Genomic DNA, 12,455 nt, shown 5'->3' on the forward strand with positions numbered 1-12,455 from the left:
AGCTTTCTATTTATAAAGGGGGACGCTATCCTGCCTGTGTAAAGTCACAGGAGTAGTAAAGCAGGGTTCCGACTTGGTATACAGACAATACTTCACTTCACATGTCCAGGGTCCACTAACTTCCCACATCTCAAGTTGATAAAGTAGCTAAATAATCCTACCTTCCAACTAGTGGGATCACTACCCTTAACTCTACTCACATAGAAAAGTCCAAAGACAGAACTAGCAATAGCGAGCACTCCCACAGGTAAGAAGTGATTCATATGTAACTCTCAAATACATTTGGGAGCCAACTCATAGATCAGAGAAACACATTCTTACTTGGTTAGAACTTTGAGGAGATTCATAGGAAACCCTCGACCACAATAGAGCAAGTGATAGAGAACCAAATACAAAAGGGAAGAAAATAAGCATAACCAACTGAGCAAAATACCAGGGAGACATGGATGGCCCAATCATGAGACACAAAGGGAGAGGGGAGGGAAGGGAAGCACAAATCAGAGAGTATGGGATAATTGGGTCATTCAAGATTACCATAAAATCCACCAGTTTACTTCATGGATGGTATTAGACTGGGTAACTGACCAGGATGGAGCCAGGAGGGGCCACCAGGTGTAAGGAAGTCATGGTATCAAACAATAAAACAGACACAAGTGATCGCAGTTCAAGGGTATTTATTGAACTTCAATTGGGTTTGAAAAATGCCTATCTAATCCAAAATCTAAAGATGGGAGCAAGCTAGGACCATCAAATACTAATACGCAGCCCTAGTCGAGTCTGTCAAAATAAAAGGGCCTATACTAATAAACCTATTGCAAATCCTTGCTTCTAAATACAAATAGCGTGGGAAACAATGTTATGTAAAAAGAAAAGTGCTCAAGAATTGATATGCCAAGAAATTCAAGCCGTTGGCTTCCCGTCCCCATGTTTTCAGCCTGGGACAAGGTGGCACACTCGAGCTTAGCACACTCAGCTTTCTCCAGCACGAGGATGCAGTTCAAAACCTCAACATCAGGACATTCTGTGCTAAAGTCCATTTGCCATTTAAAGTCTCTTATTTCAGAGGGCCTGATGCAACACGACAAACATTAAAGTTCCTTTCTTCTTAGAATTTCACATGTACAACTTCTCTTCGATTTTTGAATCACCCCGGGTGAAAGTTTTCAATTGATCTCCCTCCGCTGGGCTCAGATCAACTTCCTCTACTTTTCAAGCTTTCTTTACTTCAAAAATCAAAGACTTTTGATTGTACACAGGATGTTGCTCAACCCATCGCAGGACCACTTTGATTCACAATTAATCGCTCTCTTCTTGTTGATAAGATGTCTTTCTCACTTTCACTTTGACAATTCTCATCTGGATACCTTACAGAGACTTTTGACTGAGCACCCACGCAGTGCCAGACCACTCTGTCAAAGGTATTGTATCTTGCTTTAAAAGTTCAATCACTCATCAGCAGTTCAACTTTACTTGCGTCCTTATCACATGCATTTTAACAATGTTCATTCCAGCGCTTGCCATACAATGTTGCTGCTTGCAACCTTGTCTTCAACACAGACGGTCTTGTATCGGTCTCCCCAACTCACCGGCTGTGTTGGTTTCACTGATGTTGCTTTGTTCTTAGAGCCAAGGACTGTACCAGGGCGACTGGAGTTCTCCCTGCCTTGATTATTGGCCTGGGAGGGCCCTGGGTATCTCTGAAACACATTGCAGGATTCTTCAGCCTGGCTTCCTGGTCTTACGCTTTATATTCTCAAGGTTTCAGGAAAGTAACGGTTCCTTTTTGAAAAAGGTCAAGGGAGCATCCCTCCTTGCGATCCCCTTCTGTTTTCTCATCTTTCTTCTCTCGTTAAACTGCCATCTCTAGACTGCTGTTTCCTTGTGTACCTTGCCTCGCTCAGATTGTGCTCTCGTGCTCCACTTTTTATCCGTGTGGGGAAGCTTAATGGAAGTCAGGTGTGTGTGATGGTCAGTAATTGCCTGACCTCACCTGACCATTGTATTGGGACACGTCAACGACTTGGACATTAGTCTGTTTTCCCTCATAGCGGGCTTCCGTGGGAAAGCGTTTGTGTTGTAAATAGGGTGTGGGGTGTAGAGCTCCTAAATATCCCACTTGGTAGGATGGGGTAAAGGTGTTCCAGGGATGGGGATACTGCATCTCTCCATCCAGTGTCCCACTCCCTGAAGAACCCTCACACATGTGATCCTTCCACACTGGTCCACACCCAGGAACTGGATCCAAAAGCGATGGCCGTGTCCTGGCCACCTGGATGACAGATCCCTGGGGATTAGTGGGTGCGACACCACCTGGTTTCTCACACAGGGGAGACATAACTCAGAGAGAGAAAGCAGAGGACAGTCCCAGAGGAGATGCTGTCAAGAGCTAGCGATTAAGAAGAAGTGCAATAGCTTCTTAAAGGGAAAGACCACAAACGCTCGGGAGAAACTAGCCACAGGTATAATGGCGGATGGCAAGGTGGGTGACCTTTATGCTGTTGTGTGAGAATATTCTATCATTACAGAAACCCGAAGTAAAGGGAAAAGAAATACTTACTGCTAGCAATGTGTCAAGGGGTAGCATCACTAGTCCAGGAGGTTGGCCCATTGCCAGAGGGCGAGAATATCAATGGCAACTTTGTATGCTAAACAAACAGGGGCGAAGTACTGGCTTGTAAAAGTCTGTATGGGAGTGAGCTGTGCATTATATCTCAGAGAAAGTGTGCTAGAAGAGAACATCCTTGTCCCTTAGGTAGACATTTGGCTATTTCGTTGCTGTGCCATCCGTCACCCCTAGGGGTAAAATGTTTTTCATGAAACCTTTGGAGGTTAGGGAATAATAGGGGAATCCCACTGGTCTAAAGTTAAGTTCCTGCAACACAATAAGTCAAATCCATCCTGACACTTTGCAGTGCTCCTATGCCACATGTGTTTTGTTTGAAACACCCTAGGCCCTACTGGCATTTTCTGCACCCATCCTTTAACTTGTGAATAAAATGCGTTGAACTACATTCGCAAAAGTGAGAGAGAATTTGCTGTAAAAATGGTTCCTAAAATACAGGTTTTAGGAATGTCAGAGAGAGTCACCAATGAAATGATGTAATGTAATGAGAGGCACTATGGAGCCATTGCTGGAAAGACTGAGGGCTATTGGGTTCAATATTGTTGAGGAAGAGGCACTTTTTCATCCCGGAGGTGGTGGCATCAGGGCAGTCTGTCATATGGAGAATACTGCAAAAATCTTGATCCAGTTGCAAGCTGATTGGGCGCTGTTGGCATGGGAATGCAAAAGTAAACTGAACTATTGATGGGACATGCCAGTGGTTTAACATCATCATTTAAATATCGGAAGGGAAAGGGATGAGATTGAGGAGAAAGCCATCGAGCAAAGGGGAGCTGTAGGAGTTGAAAGCAATTTAGTGGTGTACATGCTTTTCAGAAAAACGGATTATGACCGATTCATAGCTAGACCATAAATTCCAGCAACAGAGGATATTTCTATAAGAGAAGGGCTGTTTACTGAATCAAAGGCCAACAAGTAATCTAGAATTATGGCTGCTTACCTACTACATGTGAGATTCGTAAGAGCTCATCGAACACAGAGGAGTGTGGCTGGGTTGAGCATATCTAGAACCTTGGAGGACTAAGTTGATAATGGCAGATTTGAGAGCTGGTGGAAGAGAACCAGTAGCCGTGAAGAGTTGATATGGGTAATAAGGTCAGGCAGGAGAGGTGACCTGTTTCTAGATAAAAGAGGAGCACCACACATCCGTGGGTGAAAAACTGTTTTAAGAGCCTACATGAGTTCAATGGTATTGAGGAAAGTTGGTAGGGATGTAGGAGCTTATGTAGGTGAGAGGGAAAAAGGTGTTTGGGGGGGATGACCATTATGTCATCTCTAATCTTAGACACTTTTAGCAAATAAATTGGGAATGATAGGTTAGACATCTTGAGTAGTGACTGCTTGTTGTAATAAGAGAATCAGAAGTCAGTTCTTCAATTATGATAAAGAGCTCTGGAGAGCTATTAGGGACATCAAATCTGAAACTTAGGAAGTGTAGTGAAGATAATCATCTGAAAGGATATTCCCAAAGTCTCTCCTTCAGTGGTGCATCAGCATCAGATAGTCTTTCTCTACCTTTATAAGTGTGTTTACTTTGCCTTTTAGAATGTCTCACTGTCATTATCTTGCTCAGCTTTGTAATTTGCATGGAATTAACTGTTCTTTTTACTTATTTTATGATATTGTACAACACTTTTATAATGTACTAGCAAAAAGTACCCGAACGGGTTCTGTGGACAGACATGACAACACTCATCAATGGTTGAAAACCAATGAACCTTTAGGTCGACTATATTTTTTTACACGATCCAGGTTTAAATGTCTGACTTCGGGCAAAAATATCCAGGCTTTTAGAAAGCTTTCTGCAACCTCTTCTAGGCAGCATGGCACAGGACTCAATGCCTCTTTTCACTTCAATGTCTACTTAAGATCTTGTGCTCATCTTATTCACTGTTTTGGACGCACTGATTACAATTATGTCTACAAAACCAAACTCTTACTAAAACTTGAGAAAACATTGTTGTAGCTAATGGTGATATCCATAGATGTAAAGCAGCGTTCACTTATGCTTACAAAAAATCAACTCAAAACTCAAACACAAACCTGATGAAATTAAGCTCTGTGGTAACCAATACCTTTCACCCTCTCAGAACCCTTGCCCAACTTTCTTTGATCCCCATGGTAGTTAAATAACCGGTCTGTATTCATGGACTCTTACAATTGTCTTACTCTAGTGGTCTATGTTTGGAGTTTTCAACTTTCTTACTATGTTGACGGGTTCAGAACACTGCAACCAGACTCTTACTTTCACTGAACCCATGGATCGAATTCCACCTGCACTCCTCTACAGGGGTTCCTGGTGGATTATTGTCAAAGTCCATTATATACCAAATCATGCTACATCAGGCCAGATTTTTTACAATCAAATTGGTCAGATATCAGCCCAAGCAACCTCTCTGCTCAACATCGACACAACTCTGTGTTCCAACACTTCAAGAAGGATTGTGTGGGAAGCTCCTTTTTCACCTATTGCCACAAGCGTGATAGGAGACCCTGTCCAGGTCTCTGGGTGCAGAGTACAGGAGGGTGTCTGTGAAAGAACAGATGGAGGAAATACCCAAGTCCAAAATAATAGCAACATGCAGCACAGTAAGAGGTCCTGCTCCCAGAGCAACTCATGCAAGCATCACTCTTCTTCATCCTCAAAAGAGTGGAGTCACCCCTATAGAGACTCTTTGGAGGATTTGACTCCTACGCCACAGGAACCATCCCCCATTCAATCCTTTCTACCCAGGGGAGTGGAAATAATGTAGTCTGACAATGCTCAACAATTTTGCCAAGGCCCTGGCAATTTCAGCCTTGGTGATGGTGGCGTTGACAGGACACACTGTAATTCATCATGCCAGCAGAAGCTCATATCTGGATCATGACTATACGCCTGCAGGCTCACTCCTGGCTCAAGTAGGCAAGGCTCCATCAAAGTGTGATGTGCGTCTCTACTTTCGGATGGGGAGTCCTTGGGTCTTAGTCCTCCTCAGCTGGGCACCATCAGCGTCACTAAGCGCAGCCAATGCCTGATCCTCACAACAGTACACCCCACTTCCGAGGAACAAATTCATCTTGAAAATGGCCGAATTTTTGGATGAAGTCAGGGACCATGTCTCTTTTGGGATGGAAACCCTTTACTTCGTTGTGACCGAAGACATCCCAGAAGAATTGTATGGTGAGGGTCAGGACGTGTTGAATTTAGCAGCAGACCTGCAGCAGGTCAGCAGCATGGACACTTCCTGGTGCTGGATATACTTCCAGCATTTGCCCTGGGCAGGTCTCATCTCTCTTTCCAGAGAGTGATGGCTAAGGTGGTTGAAACACTTCATTTATTAGCGCCGTCTAAGCCTAAAGCCCAATATGAGCTGAATGACATTTAGGATGAGGGTCCTCCATGGGAGACTGCTTACATTCAATTCTTTAGTGAGGGGCTATGTTCAGGTGACCTCGGAGAAGCTTGTGTCAATCCTGGCAGCAAACTGCATCATCCAGAGCCCTCGAATCCAGGTATTCTATCCACCCATGCGTGGCCTAAAGGTTTGGAGGTGCAGGCCGCTATGGCGGGCCTTAAAGCAAAGAATTTTCCACTTGTTGGGGCGTCAATGCCTTGGTGAAGGACAGCAAGAAGGCATTATGCCAAGCTTTGCAGGCGGGACACCAGACAGCCAATTGTGGGGCAAGAACTATGGGCACTGGGTTGGTCCTGAGGAAGCACTCATGGATGAGGATCTTGGAAGCTTCTGGACATGCCTTTTGATGAGTGCAACTCATTTGTGGCTAAAGCAGACAAATCTTTGCAGGCGTTTCAGACTGGTCAAATCCTTAGGCCTAGCAGCTCAGCAGCCTTACACCTCCTTTCCGAGGGGACAGGGCTTTCATCCCTTTGCTTTGTACACCCACTGTGGTAGAGCTAAAGGGTCTTCAGGAAAGCAGCAGCAATGCCACATCTGCCACCAGTTAGAGGCCATAGAGCACAAAGAGGAGGCTTTGACACCACAGCTATCCCTGTAGCGGCCTACAGGGGGGAGCAAGACCTCTGAAGAAGGCTTCACTCCTTTCACCTAGGTAGGCAGGAAGATGGCCCTGTTCACTGAGGTGTTGCATTGCACCACGTCAGATGCATTGGCCCTAGAGGATTTGAGCGAGGGTTACCGCCTGCTATTTGTTGAATGCCACCTGCCCACTCGCACCGGCCTATTGCTACCCTAAGCCCCTCCACCGCTGGAGGAGGTTCATCAACTTCTTTGAAAGGGTGTCATAGAACTGGTGCCCTGATCAGAGTGAGACGAGGCCTGGGACTCTGTTTACTTCCTGGTTCTGAAGAAAGGTGGGGGCTTCCATTCCAACTTGGATCTGAGTCTTTTGAACTTGTACCTGTGCAAGTACAAGTTCAAGATAGTCACCTTGGTCCTGATCCTTCAGGCACTTTAACTGAGGGACTGGCTAGTTCCTCTAGATCTACAGGATGCCTACTTCCATGTGCTGATCCTCCCTAGGGGTTTGGGAAAGCGGGATGTCAATGGGAGTGATGCCCCTTTAGGGGGATAAGGACTCCCATTCCTATCCGGAACTCTCTATAAAGGAGGGAGAGGGAGTGAGAAGGCCGATACCGCAGAGACGGAAACAATACAGTCTTAACTGGTGGCATGACCACGCTGCATCCTTGGTGGGCCTGGGGCTCGCAAACATATGCCGACACAAGCAGGCAAACGAGGAACAAATCCTCCGCTCTCAGGTAAAGGACAGCTGAGTGTGCCGTGACAGGCAGGATACAGGAAAGCAAATCCTTACGAAACAGCGATGCCGAAGAATGGGGCCAACGGCCAAGTCTCCGCAAGTCTAATACGCACACCCGATTACAGCAAAGGTACCAGGGTTGCCCAGGGTGGAGGAAGGTGAGTGGAATAAAGTGAGAAGAGCTGACAAGGAGTGTTAAGAGAATTTTGAATGGGTAAGATTGTCAGAGGCCAAAGATACAATCACAAACGTTTAGTCAGAGAGCTGGAAGGGTCTGGAGAGCCCTTGAGAATTAAGTGCCATTTTTCAATTTGTGAGAAGAAGGGAAGCTGCAACACATAAAACGTGTGGAAAGAAAGGAAGGACCATGTTGGTGGTAAAGGACTAAGGGAGTCATTCCTCCCTCAAAGAACTTGAGACATTTCATTTGGAAGAAGATTTGCAACCTTTGAGGAGCCTAAAGAGAATGCTGAAAATGTTTCTTTGGTGAACTGTGAAGAGCACGGTTTTGAACTGGACCAATACCCTGAGAGAGACCCTAGCAACATTGGCAAGAGGCCATTGTTCTGGCTAGTTTTAATGTTCTTTTTTCATAAGTGGTTATGGCCAAATAGTATAAAGGTTTTTGGCCTGAGAACCCTTTATTTTGACCTACAACAAGCACCTTTAGTTTAGTTTATTGGCAGAGAAATCCCTCTTAGCAATAGGGTTAGATGGGCATGTTCCATTTTAATTTAAACAAACACCATTGAGATGAGGTCCACAAGCCTGACCCCTCCTTCTGGTTCACCACACCTGTCAAAGTGGATCATCCTCTGCATTTCAGAACGCAAAGCTCTGCCTGGGAAGAATATACTTGAAATTCTCAGGGATCATTAAACCAGAGGATTGGCTGACATTTCTGCCCTGCAGAGGAGGGTGACTGTCTTGGACATAAGTAAAGAGGCTATGCGGGCGTCGCTGCACAAATTTGCCAAACATTACTGTCTAGACTTCCCGTCATGTGAGGACTCACTTTGGTCGTGCAGACTTCTAGATTTTCAGGTTTATGTGGTGTCCTCTCGCTCTCCTCCCTCCTCTGGATTTATGTACTGCTAACAGTGCCTAACAGAGATGAGGAATCTGTCGGAGGAAGGAATCAATTAGAAGAACAAATGACTTGCCTCTGTGCATTGTTCTTTCTGATGGATGCTCCTCCCACTGATTCCTCATTGCACTCCCAACCTGCCCATCTTGGCAGATCGGTCATACACCTAGTCTGTTCTGTGGTCCCTCAGTGGCTGGGTGCTAAAGAAAGCAGCATTGCAAAGGTCACAGGGTGCGGTGGCTCCACATATACAGAACCAGACATTTCGACCGGCTTAACGCACATAACAGCACCAAGCAGAGTGAATGCAGAACCACACTGTGCTCCCTGGTTAGGAAATAAAGGCACAAGTCAGTTTTCGCTGGAGAATATCCTAGATGAGGAATCTGTGGGAGGAACATCCATCGGAAAGAACATTACAGAGAGGTCAGTTGTTTGTTCATTTTGTGTATTGCTGTGGCCCGTGGCACATCATGACCCTTTACACATGACTTTTGCGTACCCTACCAGATATTTTACACTTCACTCCTTCATTCAGAGATCATGGAATACCAGAACACAAAAAGACAGCACAACACTGCTACTGGCCGCAGCATTTGCAGCTGGGTGCTATACAAATAACACAATCAAATGAAATACTCTTCAAGAAGAAAACGCACATGAAACATAAGTTACCTGGTGGCAAATCCTGGATGTAATTCCTTCGAATATTCAGCTCCCTCAAAGATTTGAGCCTTCCTATCTGTCGTGGTAAAAGTGTGATTTCATTGCAGCTGACATCCTACATCCAAAAATAAGACAACATGAGTTGTGCCCTGCAGTGTCTGTACAACATTTTGAAATGCACGCAAATAACAGTCTTTCCAGCAGTCCGTTACAATTATAAAACATGTACTTCCAAACTGAAACAGAGGTGACTGCAGGAAGGCTGCCCACACCCCCGTCAACTGGCCCCCTCCATTACTTTCTGATACATGAAAACCAAGATCAGGTGATTAGCCTGCTGCAAAGTGCAAGGAAATGTGTTTTAATACCCGTGATCTGCAGTTAGACTTTTAGCAGCTTATAACTTAGGCGCTGATCAACAAATTTGCACACAAAATTCCAAATATAGTATAGACACAACTTTGAATTTCTAATTTCTTTGGAAAGTTGTGTACAGTTTTGTAAAGGGGAAAGACATGTTGGGGGCGGAGGGGGGTCCTCAACATTTGTTTTTAATACTTTTAACTAACACTATTCCAACATCTGCTGCACCTGCAGGGGAACTACTGGACGCATTTGCATCAAATTTTCATGAGAATTTTAAGTATGGTCTCAAAAGCATGTTTTTACAGATGTGGTTTTAATCCATTTAATGTTGTGTTAACAAATTGCCAAAAGGTGGGTAAATACTTTGTTGATATCTGCTTTTGGTTCACATGTTTATCCTGGTGCTCGCATACACTGGTGTTTTTGGTGAAATTGATTGTATAGCTAGGTATCTTGTAATCTGGTTGGTTGGGGGCACACAAAGTTTTTGAAAAGGCCACTATTGTTGTTTGCTGACCCTTTTGGAGGCGGGAATGTTACAGTAATATTGAAAAAATACATAGAGATTTGAAGCATATTACACCCTTTCGAAGCACCCCTCATCTTGTCTAAGGTTGGGGGTTTAGTGATCCGTGTTAGATACCACAAAAAAGGCATAAAATAGTAGATTTTACTGGAAAATCTGCAGACCCAGAGTTGGTCTCACGTATGGTTCACATACCTTATGGGGTATATTGTACGCTGCTGGGAGCCCGCCCCCGCCCCTAGGCAAGAGGGGAGTGACAGGAGGGGTGTACTATGCCACAAAATTGCAAAATGCCAGATTATACCACCAAGTACATATACCAGTGAACCCACCAAACCTAGACAAAGTGAGAGGGTCCCAGAGGTTTGCAAAATGCCCCAAAAAGGCACGCAAAAAAAAAATGCAAATGTTATCACAGGTTGGAATGATCTGAAAGTGGGCCTCAAAAACAGTCCGTAGAAACATTGGGTGGGTGGGGGGGGGTCTTAGAACTGGAACATGGATCCGGAGTGGGCTCTATACCCCAGCCTGACCTCCCAAACATTACCCAGAGGATGTGGTCATGGAGGTGGGTCTCAGGCACGGTTAGTGGACCCGTGGTTTGGGTCTCACTAATGGCTTGCACACTTAGACATTAAATAGAAGATCATGTCCCTGGCAAAGTGTCTGCCCATGGCATTCGTGGCCAAAGTAGTCAGGGGCCATGCTTTACATGGGCTAGATACATGATATTTTTTGAACTAATCACTTCTATTGGAATTAACCCAACATATTCATTAAGTTGAGGCATCTGGGTGTATTCACTCATTTATTCAATCAGAAGTACCTACAAAATATTCTCATTTTAAAACAGGTTTTCCAATCATTTGTGCAAATGCACAGACAATGAACAAATAATCACAACATATACTACTTCAGCCATCCTGATGGGGCCTGAGGCATTGCCAAAGGATATGCCCAAATCAAAGACACAACAGACCATGGCCAGTGCCCACTTCTCATGGCCGCGTGGTGCGTTGGACATGCTGAAGACAATGTCCTAGGTACAGAAGCCACCAGCCCTGGCCACTAGGCACAAACCTGCCCACATTTTGTTTCATCTGTGACTGTGCTCTGCCAAAGTGGCCAATGGGCATGCCTACAGTCCATGATGGCCGTTATCATCGTTTTGCAGGCAATGTTCATGAAGTGTCTCCATGGTTTCTGGGCCAGACGGGGCCCTGCCTCCATCCTGCTTCCTTCCACCTTCACCCCCCTCCGTGCTGGAGTGCTCTCCCGTGCCCCGCAGAATTTTCCATCTGCGCCTGACTATCAACTAGATGCGCACTGCTGAGGGTAAGGACTTTTGACATTTTATGGACTTGTCTGCGGCAGCGAGCGACGACTGCATTTTTGGGTGCAAATTTGCATGATCCGATCGTGTTGTTATCTGTGCTGCTCATCTCCCTGAAGCTGCACTCTGTGCCTTGTGTACTGGCTGCATGACCTGAATTATGTATTGCCCTGCCTAAACCACGTTGCTGTTAGGCCTTCCAAGATGGCCGTTATCATCGTTTTGCAGGCAATGTTCATGAAGTGTCTCCATGGTTTCTGGGCCAGCTCCTGCCCCCCTCTGCCATTAGTTGCCTTTGGGCCTTAAGCCAATGGCAGTGACCGGGAGGCGGGAGCCGGCTACACCACCTAAGGCCCACAACGAAGGCCATGTCTACCCCTGTCCGGCACTGTACGGCGGATCACCGAACTCCGTGAGTGTGTGTACCCCCATGCCCCCCCCATGAGTGTCTGAGTGCCCCCACCGAGCCCCCCTTTTTGGCTCTGTGTGCCCCCACCGTGCCCCCCCTTTTTGGCTGTGTACCCCCTCTGCCCCCCCTTACCTGCCTTCTACCCCTTTCCCACCTCCATAATTCCCTCCTCTTCTACTATGTTCCTACTCCCCTTCCTACTTATTTCTCCCTCCTCTCAACCTTCCCCCTCCTAGCACTTACTCCTATCATCTGTTCCCTTGACTTTTGATAGCAGCTGGTCTGTCTCCCCTCCTCCCCCACCCCTGCTTTTTAAATTTGTGACTGACAAATTTGCTCAGTAGCGTGCCTTGTTCATCTCCTTCTCCCCACTCATATCCCTCGCTCCCACCCCTCCCCTTGTATACCTCCTGCACTACATCAATTGTCGTCAGACATAGTAATGTTACTGCTTGCTTTGTTCTCCTTTTTTTCCCTTCCCTCTTGCCTTACTTGTTCTATGCACTTGCACTATCTGAAATGTCGACAGGCCTATTACGATAGTTATTTTTCACATTCTGTATTGTTTCAAGGACTTTTACTGAATGTAACTGTATTTTCCTATGTTCCCTCCCGCTTTGAAACACATTGTGTATAGGTGCTATATAAATAATCAATCAAACAATCATGCCAAGTGGGACCATCTGTGGCTTGTGGGTGCTATGGTAAGTCAACAAAAAA

The 12,455-nt window shown here is 45.5% G+C and overlaps 1 protein-coding gene across 2 annotated transcripts in view; it reads right to left on the bottom strand.

Moving 5' to 3' along the window:
• LRCH1 (leucine rich repeats and calponin homology domain containing 1) overlaps positions 1-12,455 on the bottom strand; it is a 1,427,405-nt gene that overhangs the window by 796,969 nt on the left and 617,981 nt on the right. For both annotated transcript variants that reach the window (XM_069640111.1, XM_069640112.1), the window contains exon 4: positions 9,111-9,216. In XM_069640111.1, coding sequence (XP_069496212.1) covers positions 9,111-9,216 — 106 coding nt within the window. The remainder of the gene's footprint in view (positions 1-9,110; positions 9,217-12,455) is intronic.

This window comes from Ambystoma mexicanum, chromosome 7q (genome assembly GCF_040938575.1).
Source record: "Ambystoma mexicanum isolate Mex_15411 chromosome 7q, UKY_AmexF1_1, whole genome shotgun sequence".
Lineage (NCBI taxonomy): Eukaryota > Metazoa > Chordata > Amphibia > Caudata > Ambystomatidae > Ambystoma > Ambystoma mexicanum.